The sequence below is a fragment of the Quercus robur genome, chromosome 3 (assembly GCF_932294415.1).
Source record: "Quercus robur chromosome 3, dhQueRobu3.1, whole genome shotgun sequence".
Lineage (NCBI taxonomy): Eukaryota > Viridiplantae > Streptophyta > Magnoliopsida > Fagales > Fagaceae > Quercus > Quercus robur.
Genome location: NC_065536.1, coordinates 34185574 through 34205652, shown reverse-complemented (window position 1 = coordinate 34205652; position 20079 = coordinate 34185574). Strand labels below are relative to the sequence as shown.

Genomic DNA, 20079 nt, shown 5'->3' with positions numbered 1-20079 from the left:
GGAGGTAGTAACTATATGGCAGGAACCTGCCTGCCTCTCATCACTTTGCAAAATATCCAGCTGTACATACAAATGATCCAGAAACATAGGGGCCAATGGCAAACTCACCCCAGCAGAAATCTTTACTACTAACCAAAAATAAAGGGGTTTTACAACATAATAGGGATGAGAACCAAAGATAAACTTACAAAGCCAAAAAATGACGAAGGCTACACTGTGGATAGTAGTGGAAGCCTTGGAGAAGGCCCTAACCTAGTGAGACAACTTTGCATTCCCACTCATCCCTTTCCTCAACTCAACCTCCACAGCCTCCTCCTCGGTAGAAAGCTCAATATCGGTCGGGTCTATATCACTAAGGATGTGTAGCAATAATTGGTTCAACACATCCTCTAAGGACACAGTGTTCTTACCGCAAGAAAGGAAAAAGGTATGGGTGGGACTACACATTGACAAACTTGGTAGAGGTTGAACAAATCCTGATAGTTGGACAAACACCGGGAAGAAATGATGGCCTTCAACATGCTAGCTTGTTGTAACACCGCCATGAAACCCATATCGGACAACTCCGTGTCCATCCATTCTTTCCAACCCAAATATGTACCTGACCCAAATTCGTAGAGAATAGGCATGGGTAGTGAGGTTCCTTGGCAGATATCAAGGTCGGGATGGTAGAAGCCAAAAGGGCCCAAGAAACTTCTGTGTCATGGCAGCAAATGGAAAGCCACGCACAGCCTGACGGCAGAGGTGAGTAATCACTGGGTACTACCGGGAAGTGGATGTAAGTGTCATACCATGGGTCAATGAGAGGAAGGCACTCACTACCCGGATCGCGACCCCCTTCCTCCTCCTCAAAATGGTCCGATTCGGAGTGAGGAGCCTCCCCACCCACTATTTTGGCAGGCAGATCATTGGCAACAACCTCTTTCCTTTTACGGCAGGAAGAATTATCACCTTGTGATGGCGACATTGTAGATGGTATAAACGGAAAAGGTAATGGTAATGAGGTTTTAGGAAGATGAGACAGTAAAGGGAAAGGAAAAGAGCACATTATGAAGGAATGATGAGGAAAATAAAAATAAAGAGACTAAGGACAATAAAAGTGACGTGAAAAGAAGCAACGGGTCAACTATCAAAAGAAGCATCATATTAATGAAGTGAAGGTTGTGTTCCAAAATAACTGCTAAACTGGGGAATTTGAAGAGAGATGTCTATTCATGGCTAGAAAGGAAATAAGGTGGGGTCCACTATTTAAAAAACCTGTGAAAAAGAAATATAATAATAAATAAATAATAACAAGCATTCGCATATGAATTGCAGGAGCAATCCATATGCTTAAGGGGCTGAATGTTGATGCCCACTTTTGACAAAGGGCCTAACAGCAAACGAAGACCAACAATATGAAGAAAGTGAGAAAAGGAAATAGTAAAGCAAGTCTAGCAAGCCGAAATGGCAGGATTGATGGCTAGCAGGCCCACAAGAATAAAAAGAGGTAAAAAGGGAGTAAGTGGGCCGAGAAAGCCCATGGAATGAAGTAGTAAGCTCATGGGAATAGTAAGAGGTAGAGAGAGAGAGTAAATGGGTTGAGGAAACCTAGGAAATAAGTTAATAAACTCGATGGGTCGGCTTAAAGGCCAATAAGCCTAAGAAGTAATGAGAAGTAGAGATGTAGTAATTGGGCCGAGGAAGCCCAAAGGATCTAGCAAAAATCCCATGGAAGTAAAAGATGTGAAGAGGTAGTAAATGGGCCAAGGAAGCCTGAAGAATAAAATGATGAAATGGGCTGGCACAGCAAGAATGTTGGCCAACAAAACCCAAGAGAGGTAAAGATGTAAAAAGTGGGCCTGGGAAGCCTTGAGCAAAAAATTGACAAGGAAATGGGTTGAGACAACAACCCATGATGTAACACGAAGTGAAAGGATGGTAAAACTATAGCAAGCACGATGAAATGGTATGGCAGGATCAATAGCCTAAGGGCCCATAGACGCAAGAAAGAAAAATATGGGCTCAGAAGGAAGATGATGACTCCTGCCCAAGTAATGCCTAGTCCAAAGAAAAGATGAAAGGCAGGCAACATGAGCCCAAAAGCCCATTCATCCTTAACACCACAAAAGATAAACAACAACCAAAACATACAATAGAATCAAACAAACACGGAGGCAACAGAAATGGTGTGAAGGCCAGAAAGAAACAAATTTAGACGGAAATGGAGCATGCATAGTACCCAGCCAATACATGGGAGGTGGGCCACGGGTCAAGGGTATCAGAGAGTGTGGTTTGGTGGTGGGGAGAAAAAAGGGGTCTATTTTGGAGTTCCTGCTCAAACTTCTTTGGAGAGAAATGTCCTGCTGGGATAGCATCTCACCCAAAAGAAGTAAGTATGAGCTAGGACCACTTGATGCGTGCCATAGAGGTAGGTGAAGGAGAGGCTTAATCCTTGTCCAGATGAGAGTAGTGAAAACAGAGAGGCAAAAAACAAGACAAGTCATTTTGTCTGGGAGTGAGGAGTGGTGCAACTAACACATTCAGAGCAATGGTAGTGGCTGAGTAGTTGAGGTGTAAAAATGGAAAATCTCATCATGACAGGTAGTATAAAAGGTGGTAACTATGAATAGTAAAGATAACAAAAAAAGAGAGGAAAAAAGAGAGGTGAAAAAAAGAAGAAGAGGTAAAGCAAGGAAGAAAAAAAAAGGGAAAAGAAAAGAAAACACAAAAATCAAAGAAAAGCATGAGTGGTAGGAATAAAGACATGCATTAATAGACTACACAATTTCTCTCCCTCTTGATAGGCCAACTCTCTAAGAAAACGGAGGATTGAAGTTTAAACCATTTAGGTCCTTTTTCCAAAGTGCATAACTTCTATGGTAGAAGCCTTCTTTGAGGTTACCCACATTGGAGATCGGTTCCCTTCTTGGACTCATGTTTGCTGAGAAGTTAAGACATTTCCTTGGCAGACAAGTTTTTCTTTTATGATTGATGAACGATTAGTCCATTATTCTATTATTGAATTGTCTGCTGTAGTGTTGTTTTCATAGTTGTATTACTCTACCATAACCTTATTAGATCTCTCTTTCCCTTTATTTAGGCTTTAATGTTATTTGTCTAATGTCATATTTATTCTACCATACTATATTTCCTGCTATAACATCTGCAACAGTTGTTCCTGCCATGGGCAAACTGTACACTCAATACTTCTGCCAAAACTCATCCATATCAAGATGGCTCAACTTGTGCACAAATTGGCCTAAAGTGTGTTTCATTTCGGCTAGCGCTCCAACCTTCTTACCTCGGAACCATAGTCCACAGTACAATAGAAGAACCCAAAATCTAACAACACAAAAAGGCCCACCACATTTAAATTGGCGACTCCCCTTGGGAGTTGGAAAACTGACAAGGAAAGTAAGTAGATCCCTCACAAGTTCCCCAAGATCAAAGGCGATGCAAAATATGAGTGCCATGCTATCACAGGTAGAATCAAGGCCAACCATGCCACACCAACCCAATGAAGCAGAGGATGCTAATGGTGCGGGGTTGGACCACAGTGGTAACAAAGGAACCCCACTGATAACACTAACTTTTTCATTAAAGTATTGCACTCCGTATAGCATTCCCAACAACAGCTAGTGGAGGAAATACGCCAGCTGAAGGCAGACAAGAGTAAGGAAAAAGGGAGCCAACATGAACCCGAACACGTAACAGACAAGGAAGAAACCCCTATGGGCGGTGGCCCAAAGAACACAGAGTAGTATTTCATCACATTGGCTAACGTCGCAGCACTGTTAGAGCAAGAAAGGGCTAAAATGCCCAGTAAGAGATTCTATGCATGAAGACCTCTGTATCCCTTAAGGATACTCAACAAGCCATATTCCAAGAGATATAAGCCACAAACCTTCGCACAATACGATGGCAAAGGGGGAAGTGCTATCGAGCACATAAGTAAGTTTGTTGACACCTTTGGTCCTTATGCAACAGACGAGGACCTTTGCCTCCGAGAATTTTCAAAGTCCTTATGTAATCGGGCATATACCTGGTTCATATTCTGCACCAAGTATTTCCACGGAGAAGAAATAGTAATGCTTGCAACTTTGCAAGGTACTAAACAGAAAAACGGTGAAGACCTGATGGAGTACATCAAAAGGTTCAGGGACATAGCCCTCAATTGCTATGACAACTATGAGGAGAAGACGCAGGAGGAAATGTGCATGGGCAATATGATCATGGAATATAGAGCCGTCTTGGAAAACTTGGAAATTTCACAGTTTGTGCAGTTATTGTAAAAGGCTAGGAAGACCGCCCAATCAGTCAGGCCCAACTCTGGCAAGCCCAAGGAGCAAAGATCCACATTGTAGGCCATGACAGTGTCCACTAGCAAGAAGAAAAGGAAGTTAGAAGGAAGGGAATAAAAGAGCCCTCCGCCAATACCATGCACACTAAAGGAGCTAGATGTGCTCCTAGACAAATGGATTGCGGATGGAGTTTTCAAACCCAATCAAGTCTCCAGAGAACCCACTAAAGAAGAATGGAAGGACCCACATTTCTGCCGTTTGCATAATTATGTGTAGCACGCCACCACAAAATGCTGGGCACTTCGCAAGCTAGTACGCCACAGAATCAAGGAGGGAACCCCTGAGTTGTCCCAACCAGAAGTACAAAGAAGCCTACTCCCCAATCATAAAGGTAAGGGGTAGCAACAGTTGTCATTTGCGCAGATTCAGTAGAGGATGAAGAAGAAAGGCTAGCTCTGCCTGCCGCAGCCATTATTACCTTACAGAAGAGCTCTCAGTTCAAAAACTTGTTTAACCAACTAGAGCTCATAGCAAATGAAAGAAGGATGGTCATGAAGGCTTTGGTAAGCATTGCCTTAGGAGCGGGAGTAGAATGTTTTGCTACAGAAGCCAGAGTCGACAAAGCTTTCTTGTATGACACCAATGTGATTACTTTCAGCGATGAGTTCAACAACTTGTTTAACCAACTAGAGCTCATAGCAAATGTAAGAAGGATGGTCACGAAGGCTTTGGTAAGCATTGCCTTAGGAGCGGGAGTAGAATGTTTTGCTACAGAAGCCAAAGTCAACAAAGCTCTCTTGTATGACACCAATGAGATTACTTTCAGCGATGAAGACATGGAGGTAGGGTACTCAAACCACAGAAGGCCCCTCTACTTAACAACCTCCATAAACCAAATCCTCATTAAGAGAGCCCTGGTTAATATGGTGCTTCAGTGAACCTCATCCCACTCAGCACGCTGCAAGCAACAAGAATTCCAAAAAGCAAGATTCAAGGATGCCCAATGGAAGTAATGGGGTTCGGAGAAAGAGGCGAGTACACCGCGGGTCACGTACAGCTATGGCTAAAGATGAGCCCGATAGCCTCTTTAGCTCGTTTCCATGTGGTAAAGACAAAAGTTTCCTACCACGTACTGTTGGGAAGGCCATGGCTACACAAGCATCGCCAAATTCCATCTACCTATCATCAATGCATGAAAAGGAGATTGAATGGCAGGAAATATAGAACCCTTTCTCTCCCTTGACAAATCCCTTTTTACCAATATAAAAAAGGAGATAATTACAATTTACTCACCTGTAGTTTGGCTGAAATTTAAGTTGCTTACTTGTGCTTTGAAATTTGTCACTTTGCCCACCTAAGGTTAGCTCAGTTTGGGTTCTGTTACCCACATCTATTACAAATGAGGCTAAATACGTAATTTTGCTTTCTTTTATGTCTCTCTCCTCTCAAAACATAAAAAACATAAATGATTATGAGAAAGCAAGATCAAAAAGTTAGGATTTTATAAAAATTAAGAACAAACATTGCCACTACCATATATAGCTTCTGTCAAGAATTATCTACCACTATTGTTTAGTTTTTATTTTTCCTACCTTTGTTCTTTTAAATTTTAGTATCTATTTTGAAAATGCTGGAACTCAATTAGTCTAATTATTGTTGTCAAAGAACTATTTCTTGCAATCTTAGGCACTAAAATCCAATGTCAAGAGACTTGGGCATCATCCCATGAATACAGCAAAAATTTAAAGTTGATCAGTATTGTGTTTTTGCCAAGTTCCGTGACTATACAAAATAAGTACAAATCCAACTAGGCCTAAGTTTTCCTTCAGTAAAAACTCCTCACTCAAACCCACCATTAACGAACCCCAAAAACCAAACACACAAACCCTGCCTTCTTCTTATATGAGCTATGGAGTTGCAACAAATTTGAAGTATGAATTTATTGATGGATATTTTTTGGGTGGTTTTGGTTTTCCTTTGAATTATTATTATATATTACGTTCTTCTAGAGGATTGTAAACTTCACGATGAATTAGGTATATAAATTCAAATGAACAAGATTATATTGAAATTTTTAACATGCACGATCCAACCACCACATCAAGATTATCGGCCAAAACAATTATGTATTAATGAGTTCTAACTTCTACATTTAGTCATAAATTAAAGATACCACTTATGCGGTTGACATTGTTAAACCAAATGTTTTAGAAAATATTGGAAAGGTCTTCTATGGTGTTGGTAATGTTTGTTCTTAACTTTTATAAAACCCCTTACTTTTTTATCTTGTTTTTTTTAACTTCTTTTAAAAAAAATTATTTTTTTTATGCTTTAAGAGGAGAGAGACATAAAAGAAAGCAAAAATACATATTTGGCCCCATTATTAACAATGGTGGGTTACGAAATCTTAGCTAAGTTAACACTAGATGGGTATAGTGCCAAATTTCAAACCACGGATAAACAACTTAAATTTCGGCCAAACCATAGATAAGTAAGTTGTAATTAACCAAATTAAATTAAAAAATTAAAAAAAAAAAAAACTAAATAAATCTATCTTCTTTAAGAAATTCCTAATTACCAATATTTATATTTATGGAAAAAAGAACAAATATATCTTACATTAACTGGCTGTGCTGCGAGTCACTACTTGTTGTCCAACCTCCATTCCTCTCTACTATATCAGAGACCATTGTTAATTCTCTCTCTCTCTCTCTCTCTCTCTCTCTCTCTCTCTCTCTCTCTCTCTCTCTCTCTCTCTCTCTCTCTCTCTCTCTCTCTCTCTCTCTCTCTCTCTCTCTCTCCTCTCTCTCTCTCTCTCTCTCTCTCTCTCTCTCTCTCTCTCTCTCTCTCTCTCTCTCTGTGTGTGTGTGTGTGTGTGTTAAAATTTCACAACTTACAAGTTTTAAGTTGCTAGAGTGAAAGACCTTTTTGTTGAAGTACTAAAGGGTACCTTGGTCTTTGTGTATAATTATGTGTAATATACAAAAAAAAAAAAAAAATATATATATATATATATATTTGTTAATAGTGATTTGAAATAAAAAAATTTGCTTTGGTGGTAGTGTTTACACTTCATTGTTCACATTTCATATTCCATAATTTTTTTTATATAAAAAAATCTATATAAATATAATTACTTTTATAAAAATTTAATCTTTAATGTTCAAAATATAAGTAATTTATCTATATTATAAAAAAAAAAGTAAGTAATTTATGAGAAATCATCTACATTTGACACATTTTAATAGAAAAAGACAAAAAGTGTTTATGATTTGCAAATTGCATTGCTATTTTCAAATGCTGAAACTTGATGTATTGAACCCTCTAAAGATACTTAAAGATCTACTAGAAATCTCTTCCTCTCATAACAGTAACCACAAAAATATATATTTTCAACCAAGAAGCTTGTCAAAATATGCAAGAAAATTTTATAGAAGAATATTGTTACTTTTAGCTTGCCTCCTGAAAAAGTTTTATAGCTCGAGCCACAACCACAATGATTATATTCATATATATCTTAAGTTTCAAGCGCTAGTGTTTGGATGCTTAGAGAAGTCTCAAGATTTCAATCTTGCCTCATTAAATCAAATCTTGATGGAAAAGTACTTTATATTTTTTTTCAATAAATCCATGGGTACTAAAGTTTTACACCCTTCAACCCCTTTTTATATTGTAGTGGGTCAAAATTAGAGGTGGCAAAATCTGACACAATCTACAAACACAATACAACATGACATGAAATTAGCAGATTATAGGTTGAAATTTAACAAGTTTGTGTCATATTTAGGTTAATACAATTTACCCATTTAATAAACATGTCATGTTCGTGTCCATTCCACAAAATGTTATATCAATATACCATTCAAAACTCTAGGTATAATTTAATCCAAAAAATAAAAATAAAAAATAAAAAAGCTCTAGGTATATAAACTTATTAATTGTTGTGGTTATTTTCTTCGACATATTGTTAATTATTTGTGATATTGAAATATGTTTTAGTTTTGAATGATTATTTTTTATGTAGTTACTTATTAGTTTTGAATTTTATATTTAAAAAATCTTTTTATTTTTGTTTTTCATATTTCATATCAATTTCATTAATACTAAAATATTTTTTTTCTTGCTTTGATAAAATATGATAAATGGGTTGAGCCGTTTAATAATCAGGTTGTGCTATGATTGGGAAATATTAGCTTGTTTAATAAACGTGTTGGGTTAGTGTCGAATCGTATAATCAAATACTTATAAATCAATATAACACGATTCAACATGCAAATACGAATTGCCACCCCTAGGTGAGTTGAAATTTATGTGAGAGGGTATGTGAGATAGCTTATTTTGAAGAGAAATATTATATCCACAATATTTTCACAAAAAATCATAAGTAACAAGTTGTTATTGGTGGGAAAAAAAAAAAGTAATTTGAATTGTTGGTTTAAATTAGAACCAATAACAACTAACCACCAATGATATGTTGTAAAAATGTTGAAAAAATATTATGGACGTAGCATCTCTATTTTAAATAATGCAAGATTGTATCATTAATTATGTGTTAGTTATCTACTAGCATAATTAAACCACTCCCAAAAAAAAAAAAAATCTTTCATTTCCAAAAAAAAAAAAAATACTCTTAAAATAGCTTCTTCCTTTTTCTTTTTCTTTTTCTTTTTTCTTTTTTAGTATTCTTAAAATAGCTCTTTAAACATGCAAACATTTTTAAAAATATTACAAACATTCAAAGGACAATGCAAGTGTAACTCTCAATAATGATTACCATTTGAATTTAAGGTTTACCATATTTAATTACTCAACGAAAAAATAATTTTTTATAATTAAACGTCAGCTGTTTTTTTTTTCTTTCAAAAGTTAGATAATGAAGGTTTCAATTATTTAAAGAAAAGATTTTGTAGTGTTATAATATCCAATCTCTTATTTCGGTAATAATATAAATCCATGCACAAAATTTTAATAAAATATTTCACCTAAGACATTTCATCAAGTAAGGAAGCTAGTCATCAGTTAATCATTATGTATATGGAAGTTATCGGTTGCTTTAAAGTAATTTTTGTTTTGATCATGTTAACGGGTGTCCATAGAGCAACCATTAACAAATCATTTTAAGAAGTTTTTAACATAACTTTTATGAAAAACATAATTTTTTTTTTTTTTTTTTTTTTTTATATATACAAGATTGAAATTCTACTCTACCCTAATCTAAATGTATATGTGTGTAAAATTTCCTCTTGAAAATTTCAACCCCGGCTCTTACTCCCCACACCCCACAAACACTTATATTTGTGGAGTGATTATTACACCGAAGGTGTGCGGTGGTGAAAAAGTTGTTAAAACATTAATTGTTTTTTCTTTTTTCTTTTTTCCTATAAAACTTTTCTTAAAATGATTTATTAACAAATGTCCATAGGACACATCAGTTAACATTTCCCTTTTTTTTGTTTATATGTATTTGATTTCAGTTTTCTCTATATTTTAACCCTTATATATCTATTCTTTAATTGCAGTTAGATAGAAACATACTTTCTTTGAAATAAAATTAAAAATAATGATTGCATCGTTTAGTGTTTAAGTGACTATTGTGCTCTTTTCCTATTTCTATTTACAAATCATTCACATTTTACTTGTGCAAATACATAAACACAACACGCATTAGTAAATCTAAATCACCATGAGTGATGTAGGAGGGAAAGAAAATTATATTATTAACTATGAAAATCGTAAATAAAATAGGCTTGCAAGTTACTACAAGTTACAACAATAATAATACAATTAAAAGTATCATTCCTCACACGGTCACCGTCACAGCTCTAACGATATGTTAATTGAATTGGAAAAACAATTGCACCATCACCGACAATAATTGTGTGCGCACCAGATGGCAAGAGAGCATTACCATTGGAGTCTACAATGCCCAAGCCCTGGCAAGTATTTATGGCAAACTGAATAGTCTTACTCGTCCCAGCTGCAACAAAAACCTTCTGGAACGCAAACAGATTCTTAATATGAGTTCCAACAATACCAACTGGGGGCTGTGAGTAAACCAAAACAACTTCATCCCCATCTCTGTTGCCCACATTTTTAACTTCAACTGCAAGTTTAAATTTTTTATTACATCTCAAGTCATCTATTGCAATTGCCGGGCAGCTGGGCTTGAAGGTTCCATTTTTATATGGTAGGTCACGGCAGTGTTGAAATTTTGTCAATTTTATTTGTACTCTATTTGTCGCGGCTTTTAGTGTATAGTTGAATTTTGTGTAGCTGAGGCCATAACCAAAGGGGAAGACAGTGGGGCCATCAAAGAACTTATATGTTCGACCTGGGTAGCCATTGCTATCATCTGGCCTTAATTGCATGGATGTTAGTGGTAGCTTGTCAACGTAATCGGCTTGATACCAAGTAACGGGTAATCTTCCTCCTGAAAAAAAAAAATATATATATATATATATATATAATATAGAAGAATATGTATGTATTAATATGTATGTACAAATGAAATTAACCAAGGTGGATATGCATCGGCATACGGAATTAAAGTTGGATGTTACCTGGATTGTATTTTCCAAAAATAATATCCGCAATGGCTTGACCACCTTCCTCTCCAGGATATCCAGACCACAAGATGGCATGGATTTTGGGGTTATTCTTAGCAAAGGAGATATCAACACCTCCGGCCGACATGATTACAAGAACTACGGGGCCTTTTGAAGCATTAGCAACCTGGTTGATAAGATCAGTTTGTTTTCCAGGAAGGAAGAGATCCAACCTGTCTCTGCTCTCTGCCTCAATTGATAAATCAATTCCGGCAACAATTATAGTGGCATCAGATGTTGTGGCGACTTGCACGGCTGGGCCAATCAAGCTCCCATCGGGGCATTTAACATTTGAACATCCTGCTGCATAGTTCACTCTTCCATAACTGGAGAAGCCATTAAGTGGGGTTATATATCGACATGGAGTACCTTTATTCCATGGGTCAAATGCATAGTTTCCAATCATGGCAGTGGAAGCATTAGCATGTGGTCCAACCACTGCTAGGGAAGGGTACTTTCCAGTTGCCAATGGCAAAATTCCATTATCATTCTTCAAAAGAACAATTCCCTCCCTCGCTGCTTCTGCCGCTAACTCGATGTGCTCGTTAGAGCACACATCATTTATTCCAAGAGAATTGTATTGTGAGTGTCCATCAAATATTCCCAGCCTCATAAGCACAACATAGAGGTATTGTAGTGACCGGTCTACAAGTGCCTCCCTAACCTTCCCATGTTTCACAGCATTTTCAACATTATTGGTGTAGTAAACTCCACAATCCAAATCCAAACCTAAACCAAGAAGAAATTAAATGTCAGTGAACAAAAAAGCAAAACGAGGAAAAAAAGAGAAAGAAATGAATAGGAAAGGCACATAATTAACTAGCCTGCTTGTAGTGTGTATGAAACTGCAGTCTCATTGTCAACGTTTAGCCATTTGTGGTTCTTAATCATTACTTCAATAGAATCACAATCTGCAACTATATATCTGGCAAAAATTGTAATATTAGTCTTAATTACAAAAATAGCATCCTAATTAAAATTTAGGGTCTATTTGAATTGAGGAGTGGGAGGGAGTAAAGTAGAGTTAACTTAAAAAAGGTTAATTTTTGGCCAATTCTACTCCCCCTCCCTCTACCTCAATTCAAATGGACCATAGTATTTTGATATTGAGATTAGAATTTAGATTGTACCCATGAAGATTCCAATCTTCTCTAACGGTTTGCTTCAAGAGTTTGGGATCAGCACAAGCAGGTATGCCATTAACACGGTTATAAGAACACATGACACTACTAACATCACCATTTTCAACACACATTTGGAAGGGTCGGTTAAATGTCTCTGCCAAATCTTGTTCTGTCACCTTCAAATAAAAATCAATAAATACTTTGCTTTAATTTGTTTTTGAATCATAGTAGTATATCAACTTTAGAATTAGGATTTTCATAGAGTAGTTACCTTGGCATCAAAACTGTAACGCTCAACTCCTTTCCAATTGTCAACATCATAAGCAGTAAAGTGCTTGCAACATGCAGAAACTTTAAGCGGTCTAGAGTTTAAATCCTTATAGTGCTCTGTTCCCTCAACATCCTGCAAGCCTCTCACGTAATTCGCGGCATAGGTGCCAACTACAAATGGATCTTCACCAGGTGTCTCAATGATTCTTCCCCATCTTGGATCTCTTGCTACGTTAATGGTTGGACTCCAAAATGTTAATCCAGCATGCCCTAAATTGTACAATGCTCGTGCTTCTGTGGAAACAGCCTGTATCCAGCAAGGAATTTTAGCATATTTATTAAAAACGAATACTTTAATCTTTAAATACAACTGAACGGGTTAAATTTTACCTTCCCAATTGTGTTCCACAATGACTCGTTGAATGAAGCTGTTGTGAGAATCGGCGTGGGAAAGCTAGTTGCATGTGCTACTGAATCATCGAAAAAGGTACCTGGACCGACATTGGACAAACCATGGAGCGCCTCAGACCACCACTCGTATTCAGGCAGGCCTATTCTTGGGGCTCCGTAAGCACGATTTCCTAGCTGTCGCACCTTTTCATACAACGTCATTTGACTCACCAAATCTCTTGCTCGGACTTGGTAGGAAAGTTTCTTGTTACAAAAGGGGAATGATTTGATATCCAATCCAAGTTGGGCATACCTGGCTGGATCACATATATAGGTGAAGTTACTTCGGCCAGGGGTCACAGCATCACGGCCTATTTTTGTGACTCTTTTTCTTGCATCAGTGTATATGACACAGAAAGCCAAAGTGAGATAGATGCAAAGCAGAAAAGTAAGTAGTGTTCTCGCCATGGCTTGTAATTGCTTTGCATGCATGTAATACTACTCGCCCATTAAGGCTCTTATATATAGAGGAAGGAAGATCTCATATCCAAAATAATAAAAAATAAAAAATTAGACTTGTGAGTTGGCGTATCTCTTTATTGTGAGGATAAGCTTACTTCTCGATTGATATTTTATGTAGACTTCTGGTTTCGACGCTTGATAGTATATTTGTTTATTTAACAGCCTAGACATAACAAAGTAATGGTATCTGTTATACTGGATTTAGTTTGCCCGCCATAGGACTTTATGTGTTTATCTATATATATAACAACTTTTTTTGTTTTCTGAATTTAACAACCTAAATCTAACCAAATAATGTTCTCTATTAAAGTGGATTTAATTAGTTTGCACGCTATAGGATATTATCTATATAACAACCTTTTTGTTTTTTGAATAAGATCTATATAACAACATAGGGCTAACAAAACATACTTTTATGTCAAAATAATGATGTCATCTTCTATTCCAAGCTTGTCACCTCCAGAAACAAGTCCTGAAAGCAGTTGATATTGCAAGCTACTCCTAAAACTGACATTTGAATAATTCAAATCTTCTATTTTTTTTTTTTCAGTAATAAATTTTACATTAAAATCTCTCTAAAAAATTATATTTTCTCTTTTCTCTTCCACATTTTATAACTTGATAAAATCTACAATAGTTTTTTCTGGAAAAAAAATAACCTCAATTTATACATATTATTATATACATATTAAAACATAGTTTTGATATCCTATTAAGATTGTCGTTCTGATTAGACATATGGTTTCTTCTGATGAAAAAAATATATATTAATTTATACATATTAAGAAATAGTTTTGATACCTATTAAGAATGTCATTGTGATTGTGAAAAAAAAAAAAAAAAAGAATATAGATTGAAAGCAAAATTAATATGGTTTGACCTTAGTGATCCTTGTACTCAATAGTGAGATCTCATCAACTACATATTTGTTATAATAGATCAATTAAAAATAATAATAATAGATTAAACTTTAGATTAATTAACTACCATAGACTAACTAAATATTACATTATTTGCACTATAAGTAAGATGAGGTACAATCAATGTTAAACTGGGATTGTAGTTTAACATTGATTATACACAAACTTGTCTTTCATAGTACTTGAAACCCTACATGTGTGCATAGGATCGTGCCTGTGTTCGCATGCACCATGGCTGCGCGCGTAGTTTAATTCTTGTGTGTGCATGCCGAGAGCTTCTTTGGCCTTATTTTTCCAAAAATAGATTTATTTGCTCATTAAAAGTTATATTTATCATTTTAACATTTCTCAAGTCAATTTAACATCTGATTGGGTCCTAAACCAACCTTGGATTTCAGAATTTCAACATCATTGGGGAATGGGGGACCGAGCTGTAAATGGTACAAAATGCGGTGTCTACAGATGCTCCTCTTTTGATTCGTGAGCTATGCTAACGGAATCAAAATAATAAGAAATAAAACATTTTGTTTCGACGTACAGCTCGAGCCCAACCCATGCACACGACACACATCATGCATACATGGGATGGGGTGCAACACCGAAGAGTTGCGTGGGATTCATATATCCAAATTCCCACCTTTGTTGCTCGGCAAACAAGCAATGATAGGTTCACTATCCCAAAACTTGTTTTGCCAATTGCAAGGAAAAGGCAAGTGACTCACTATCCTAGATTCACTAAAAAGAAAACAAATAAGGCCAACAGTCGTAACCATCAACCAAACAAATAAGGGTGCTCTTACAAGCTTAAAAGGATATATATTTGTAGTATCCATTTGGGACTTTTGTCTCAAACTTCTCCGGGTAGATTGCGCCTCTAAGTAATACTTGTCTTCTCCATCTCTATCTCTACCTATTCTAGTGAGGCTCTTGCCTCGGGGTGATGATCTCAATCTCTATCTCTACCTCTTCCACTATGCCTGCATATTCAATTCCCTCGGGATATGTGCACAATTTCTGTATTATGTGCCTACATGTTCACTTCCCGAAGGATATGTGCACGAATTCTGTATTCTAATTATTTTTAGATGAAAGATCCACCAGGGGTGCAAAAGGACTCACTGGGGAGTATAATTCTACTGGGAAGTGTTTGGTGATGATTCTGACCTATCATGAAGTCTTGATGGTGTACGGCCCATAAGAGTCCGGGTAGTTTACTAGGGATCTCTTGATGAAGTGTTGCTCACTGGGAAAACTTTCCTCCACTAGGAAAAATTATCTTCTTCTTTCTTAAGACTCACTGGGGATTGATGTTGACTCCACCCTCGAGGGGGTTTTATTAACTCCATTAGGGAAATTTTATCTTGCAACTCTCAAAGGGGCTGCTTCTGTGTCTTGGACTCACGAGGGAGTCCTCCTATGATACTGAAATTTGCTTGGGGATTTGGTTGATGATCTTGACTCATGGAGAAGTTTTCATGATGATTTCTAATCCACTAAGGGGTGTTTTCGATGATTTTGATCCACTAGGGATGCTTTTAATGCTTTCGATCCACTAGGATGCTTTTTAGGGTCATTGTGTTCTTTGTACACTAGGGGCATTTCTATCATTTTTGGATGTCTTTTTGAATTTTCCTTTGCATTTCTAGCCTCCCAAGAACTTCATGGGGATATTTGAAATTTTTTTTTCCGCTAAACTACACATAGTTTAGCGGGGAGGCCTAAACTACATGTAGTTTAGCCATTAGATATGTTCCCACATCTTTATCTTTTTTTCCCAACGGTTACCAACCGTTTTTTTTTTTTTTTTTTTCATTCTCTTCATCTTCCTCACCTCTTCACATTCTCTAACTCCCTCTACAAAAACTTTCTACCTTTCTCTCATTCCCGCACAATCTGGCCCTCATCTCTTTCTTCAATATTAACTTCTCTCTCAAACTCTCTCACAAGTCCAAGAAGAGTTCTTACATCCTCTCCACTGATGCATTTCATCTCACCCGCTAGAATGGAGCGGTAAGGTTGGCTAAGGCTCCCCTCTTGACCTATAGATCACAACAAAATCTTTCTGAGGGTGCAAAGGCCGGATCGGAGAGCTTTTTCTTTTTTTTCCATTTTCAAGATTTTCCTTTGATCTTCCATTTTGATATGTTTTTAGGCTTGTAAATGCTTGGGTTTTGCTGTGGGATGGGTTTAGATGAAAACCTAACAACTTAGGATGGGTAGGAACATGTTTAGGATGAGTTTTGATTGAGAAAACCTTGAAAAAGTTGAAGAACACCAGTCGGTGTTCGTTCCTGCGTGCACAAATTCGGGCCTACGTGCGTAAACATGTTCTTGCATACGCAATCAGTACTCATGTGTACGCAGGCTTGTTCTTGCACACGTGTATCTATTCCTGTGAGCGTGGACCTACGCACGTGTGTAGAATTCTGAGTACGCAGCTTCCTTCCTACATACAAACGGCGCTAGGCAGAAACCTTAGTTTGGGCATTTGGACTCCTTTTTCATTTGTTCTTCATTTGTTTGCAATGTTGACATCATTCCTCACCATTTTTACATCCCACTGCGTGCCTCACATCACCTATCACTTTCCCACCATTCTTTTCACCTAATCATGAATTTAATCTCATTCACTTTTTGCAGGTTTTACCTCCATATTCTGGTAGAGGGAGTACTAGCGGGGCATTGGTATGGTACAACATCTGTACTGAGGAGACTCAAGGTCACATTTGTACTGCGGGTTTTGAGCCCATCCTCTGCTTGATGCCTAAGAGGTCTGCTAGTGTTGTCTTGGCACAGACCTTAGTTGAGAGATGGTGGGACACTACTTACACCTTCCATATTACTGATCGGGAGATGACCATCACTCCCCACGACTTCCACCGCATGACTGGCCTGTGGTTTGATAGAGTCCCGATAAGTTTAGAGGACAAGTTAGGCACTCAACTGGGTGTAGAGCTACTCGAAAGGAGGTATGCCACGAAGAGAATCCGCTACACTAACCTTGAGGCGGATTTCATGGGTCGTCCACAGGGGACAGCTAAGGAGTTTGCTCAAATGGCCAAGGTCTTTTTGTTATACCTGTTGGTTGTATACTTATTTGCAAATGGTGGGCAAATAGTGTCTTTAAGGTGGCTAGACCTTTTTCTGGACTTTGAGAGGGCTCAGACTTCTAATTGGGGGCAAGCATGCTTGGCCTACTTTTACTCTTCCTTAGACACGCTCAGCCAAGGGACTCTGCGCCAACTAATAGGACCTTGGAAGCTCCTCGAGATTAGTTTCTTTCCCTTTTCTCTTGTGGCTTATGTATTTTCACCCTTATGGTCATATATCCATATGCCATTTAGATTAAGACTATGTACCATATTCTTGCTGATTGAATTCACACCCATATCTTACAAAATTGTTATCCTATAAACTGCCATATCTATGCCTTGCAAACTATCATCTTGCAAACTATCATATTTGTATCTTGCAAACTGTCATGTTCTCTTGCAAACTGTACCATAACCTCTTGCACACTGTCATCTAGCAAACTGTCATGTTCTCTTGCAAACTGTATCACAACCTCTTGCAAAATGTCATCTTTTTAGCACTGGGCTATGGAGTACAGCCTCATCACTTAGGGAACTTCGATGGACTTGAAGAGTGTCACCTCTATTCAGGCTCACCTCAATAGATCTCTCCACTGTTTGCATGCTTCTTAGGATTCTCTTCCTAACCCCATGTGTTGTCACAGATTGTGTGGAGTTCCTAAGCCGGTACTGATCTTGTAGCAGATCCGAACTTGGAGGCAACTACTATTGTTGCTTCTAGGATCTCCCTGCACCTTGAGGGCACTAGGTTGAGGGTGATCTATTTGGCAGAGAGGGTGTGCTGCTAGCTAGTAGGTAAGGATGCGCCCTAAGTTCCAATGGACCTTCTAGTGTTCATGCTTGCCCCTCGCTCGTAGGAACCCTCAACATGCACACGCAAGAATTAGCCTACGCGCACAACCATGATCATGCGCACACAAGCACGATCTTGCGCATGCATGGCGGATTCCTGAAACATAAATAAGGCAAGTTTTTTGCATTAATGCTGAGATTTGGAACAAATCCTACATCATCTCGGAGTCATTCCAAACCCCTATTTTCCTAATATAAGTAGCCTTACATAGTACCTTTTTAAAACACACAGAAATCTCACGGGAAAGCACTAAGGTCACTAGAAATAGTGAATCAAAGAGGGAGCTTTTCACAAAACATCCTTAAGTCAATTTTCTTTTGATTAGGGTCATTTCTGACCTTGATCTTCGAGTTTAAGATTACTAATCACTCTTGTTTTTTATTGTGAATAGACTTGACTGAAGGAAGCAGTAAAAAATCAAGCCTAGGAGCTTTTGTTTTGAGGTTTTGAGTTCTAAACTCTTTTCTCTCTTTTATGTTTTAATTTTATTGTTTATCTTGTTTCTTTGTTTGTTTGTATTTTAATATATTTATGTAATTTATGTTTTTATAGTTTTTACGTTTTAAAGTATGTTAGGATGTTAGAATTAGTGTTTCGAAGTTTTGCTCTATTTGTTGTGTTTCTAGGGTTTCTAGGCTGAAACCCAAGTGCACATAATCTTGGCTGCATGCACAGGCTTGATTATGCGCACGCAGGCTTGTTCATGCGTGCGCATGATCCTGCCCAGAAACCCTAATTTTATTTTATCTACTTTCGCTTCTGTTTTCACATGTAATACTTTTATTTTGGATCCTTTTTCATGTATTTATGGTTTTAAACTTTTGTTTCACATGTTTAATTGCTTGTTTGCCTTTCATATCTTAAATTAGGGTTTATCTTGTATTTTCTTTATTTCAATGCCATGAACATGCATCATTGAATATGATTTTGCTTAATGATAGACTTGAACATGTTTGTTTGGATGAATTATGCTTAATCACATGTTTGCTTGAACCTTTTAATGCCTATGTTTCCGCCTTGGATGAGATATGATGACATGATGAATAGTAACATGCTGGATTTATGTTATATCATGCTAGATGAATGCTAGGTTGGTTTGAGATGTATACTAGATGAATGTTAGGAGATGCCATGCTAGATGAATGTTAGGTTTGAGTTGTGACATGCCATGATTAGATGTATCCTAGGGTTTGTGATTGATGGCAAGCATGATGGATGTATGGTTAGGGATGATTGATGCCAATTTGTATGCCTAGATGTATGCTAGTGTGAGTGTGAGTTGTTAGGACATATGTGATTCACTTGTTAGGAACATATGTCACTATTTTATGTAATTGGCTAATCCTTTGAAAAAACGCACTTTATTTGTAATTGGGTAAATCTAGGTGTTTTTAATACTTCAAGAAACAAGGTTTCAAGATCAAGTATTGAAGTTATTCAAGTCTGTCCAAGAAACAAGCTAAATAGTGCAAATTCATTAAAGCTCGACAGCTGCATCTATCGAGCTTAAGAAAGCTGTTTCAGCCCGTGTTCTCAACACCTACTCGACACCTCCTATCTGTCGAGGTTTAAGAAAAACAGATTTTCTGTTCTATTTTCTTGGAATCCGTGAATGTGTCTTTGGGCCTTCTTTTCTCCTAACCCTAGATATATAAAAGGATTATTTTAAGGGCCGTCAAAGAGTTCATAAGTTGCACAAGTGTTGAGCAAAGTTTGTTCAAACAAATTGTGACCAGAGACAGAATTTGCTATAGTTCATCGTTCTTGAAGAAGTTGCTGTGTATGTGCACTATAGGGTTTTGTGACCAAGCATCTTCTTAATCTTCATCATTGGGATGAACTGAAAAACTTTGCAGCTAACAACCTTCTCCAGTTGGTGATTAAAGTCGCGTACTGGGATCCGCGCATTGGTTAGTCACGTACTTGGGAGTCGTGCATCGAAAGGAGAAATTGTCACTACAGAATAAGTCCAATTGGATATTGGGGTAAGGGTTAAACTATAGGTTGGTATAAGGTACTA

The 20079-nt window shown here is 37.3% G+C and overlaps 1 protein-coding gene across 1 annotated transcript; it reads right to left on the bottom strand.

Moving 5' to 3' along the window:
- Nucleotides 1–10105: 10105 nt before the first annotated feature.
- On the bottom strand, nucleotides 10106–12909 carry LOC126719554 (beta-D-xylosidase 4-like). The gene is made up of 6 exons (XM_050422089.1): nucleotides 12673–12909; nucleotides 12284–12589; nucleotides 12019–12188; nucleotides 11713–11813; nucleotides 10844–11617; nucleotides 10106–10713 (listed from the first exon to the last, which is right to left on the bottom strand). The coding sequence occupies exons 1-6, from the start codon at nucleotides 12892–12894 to the stop codon at nucleotides 10106–10108; spliced, it is 2181 nt and encodes a 726-aa protein (XP_050278046.1). The 5' UTR covers nucleotides 12895–12909.
- Nucleotides 12910–20079: the final 7170 nt, after the last annotated feature.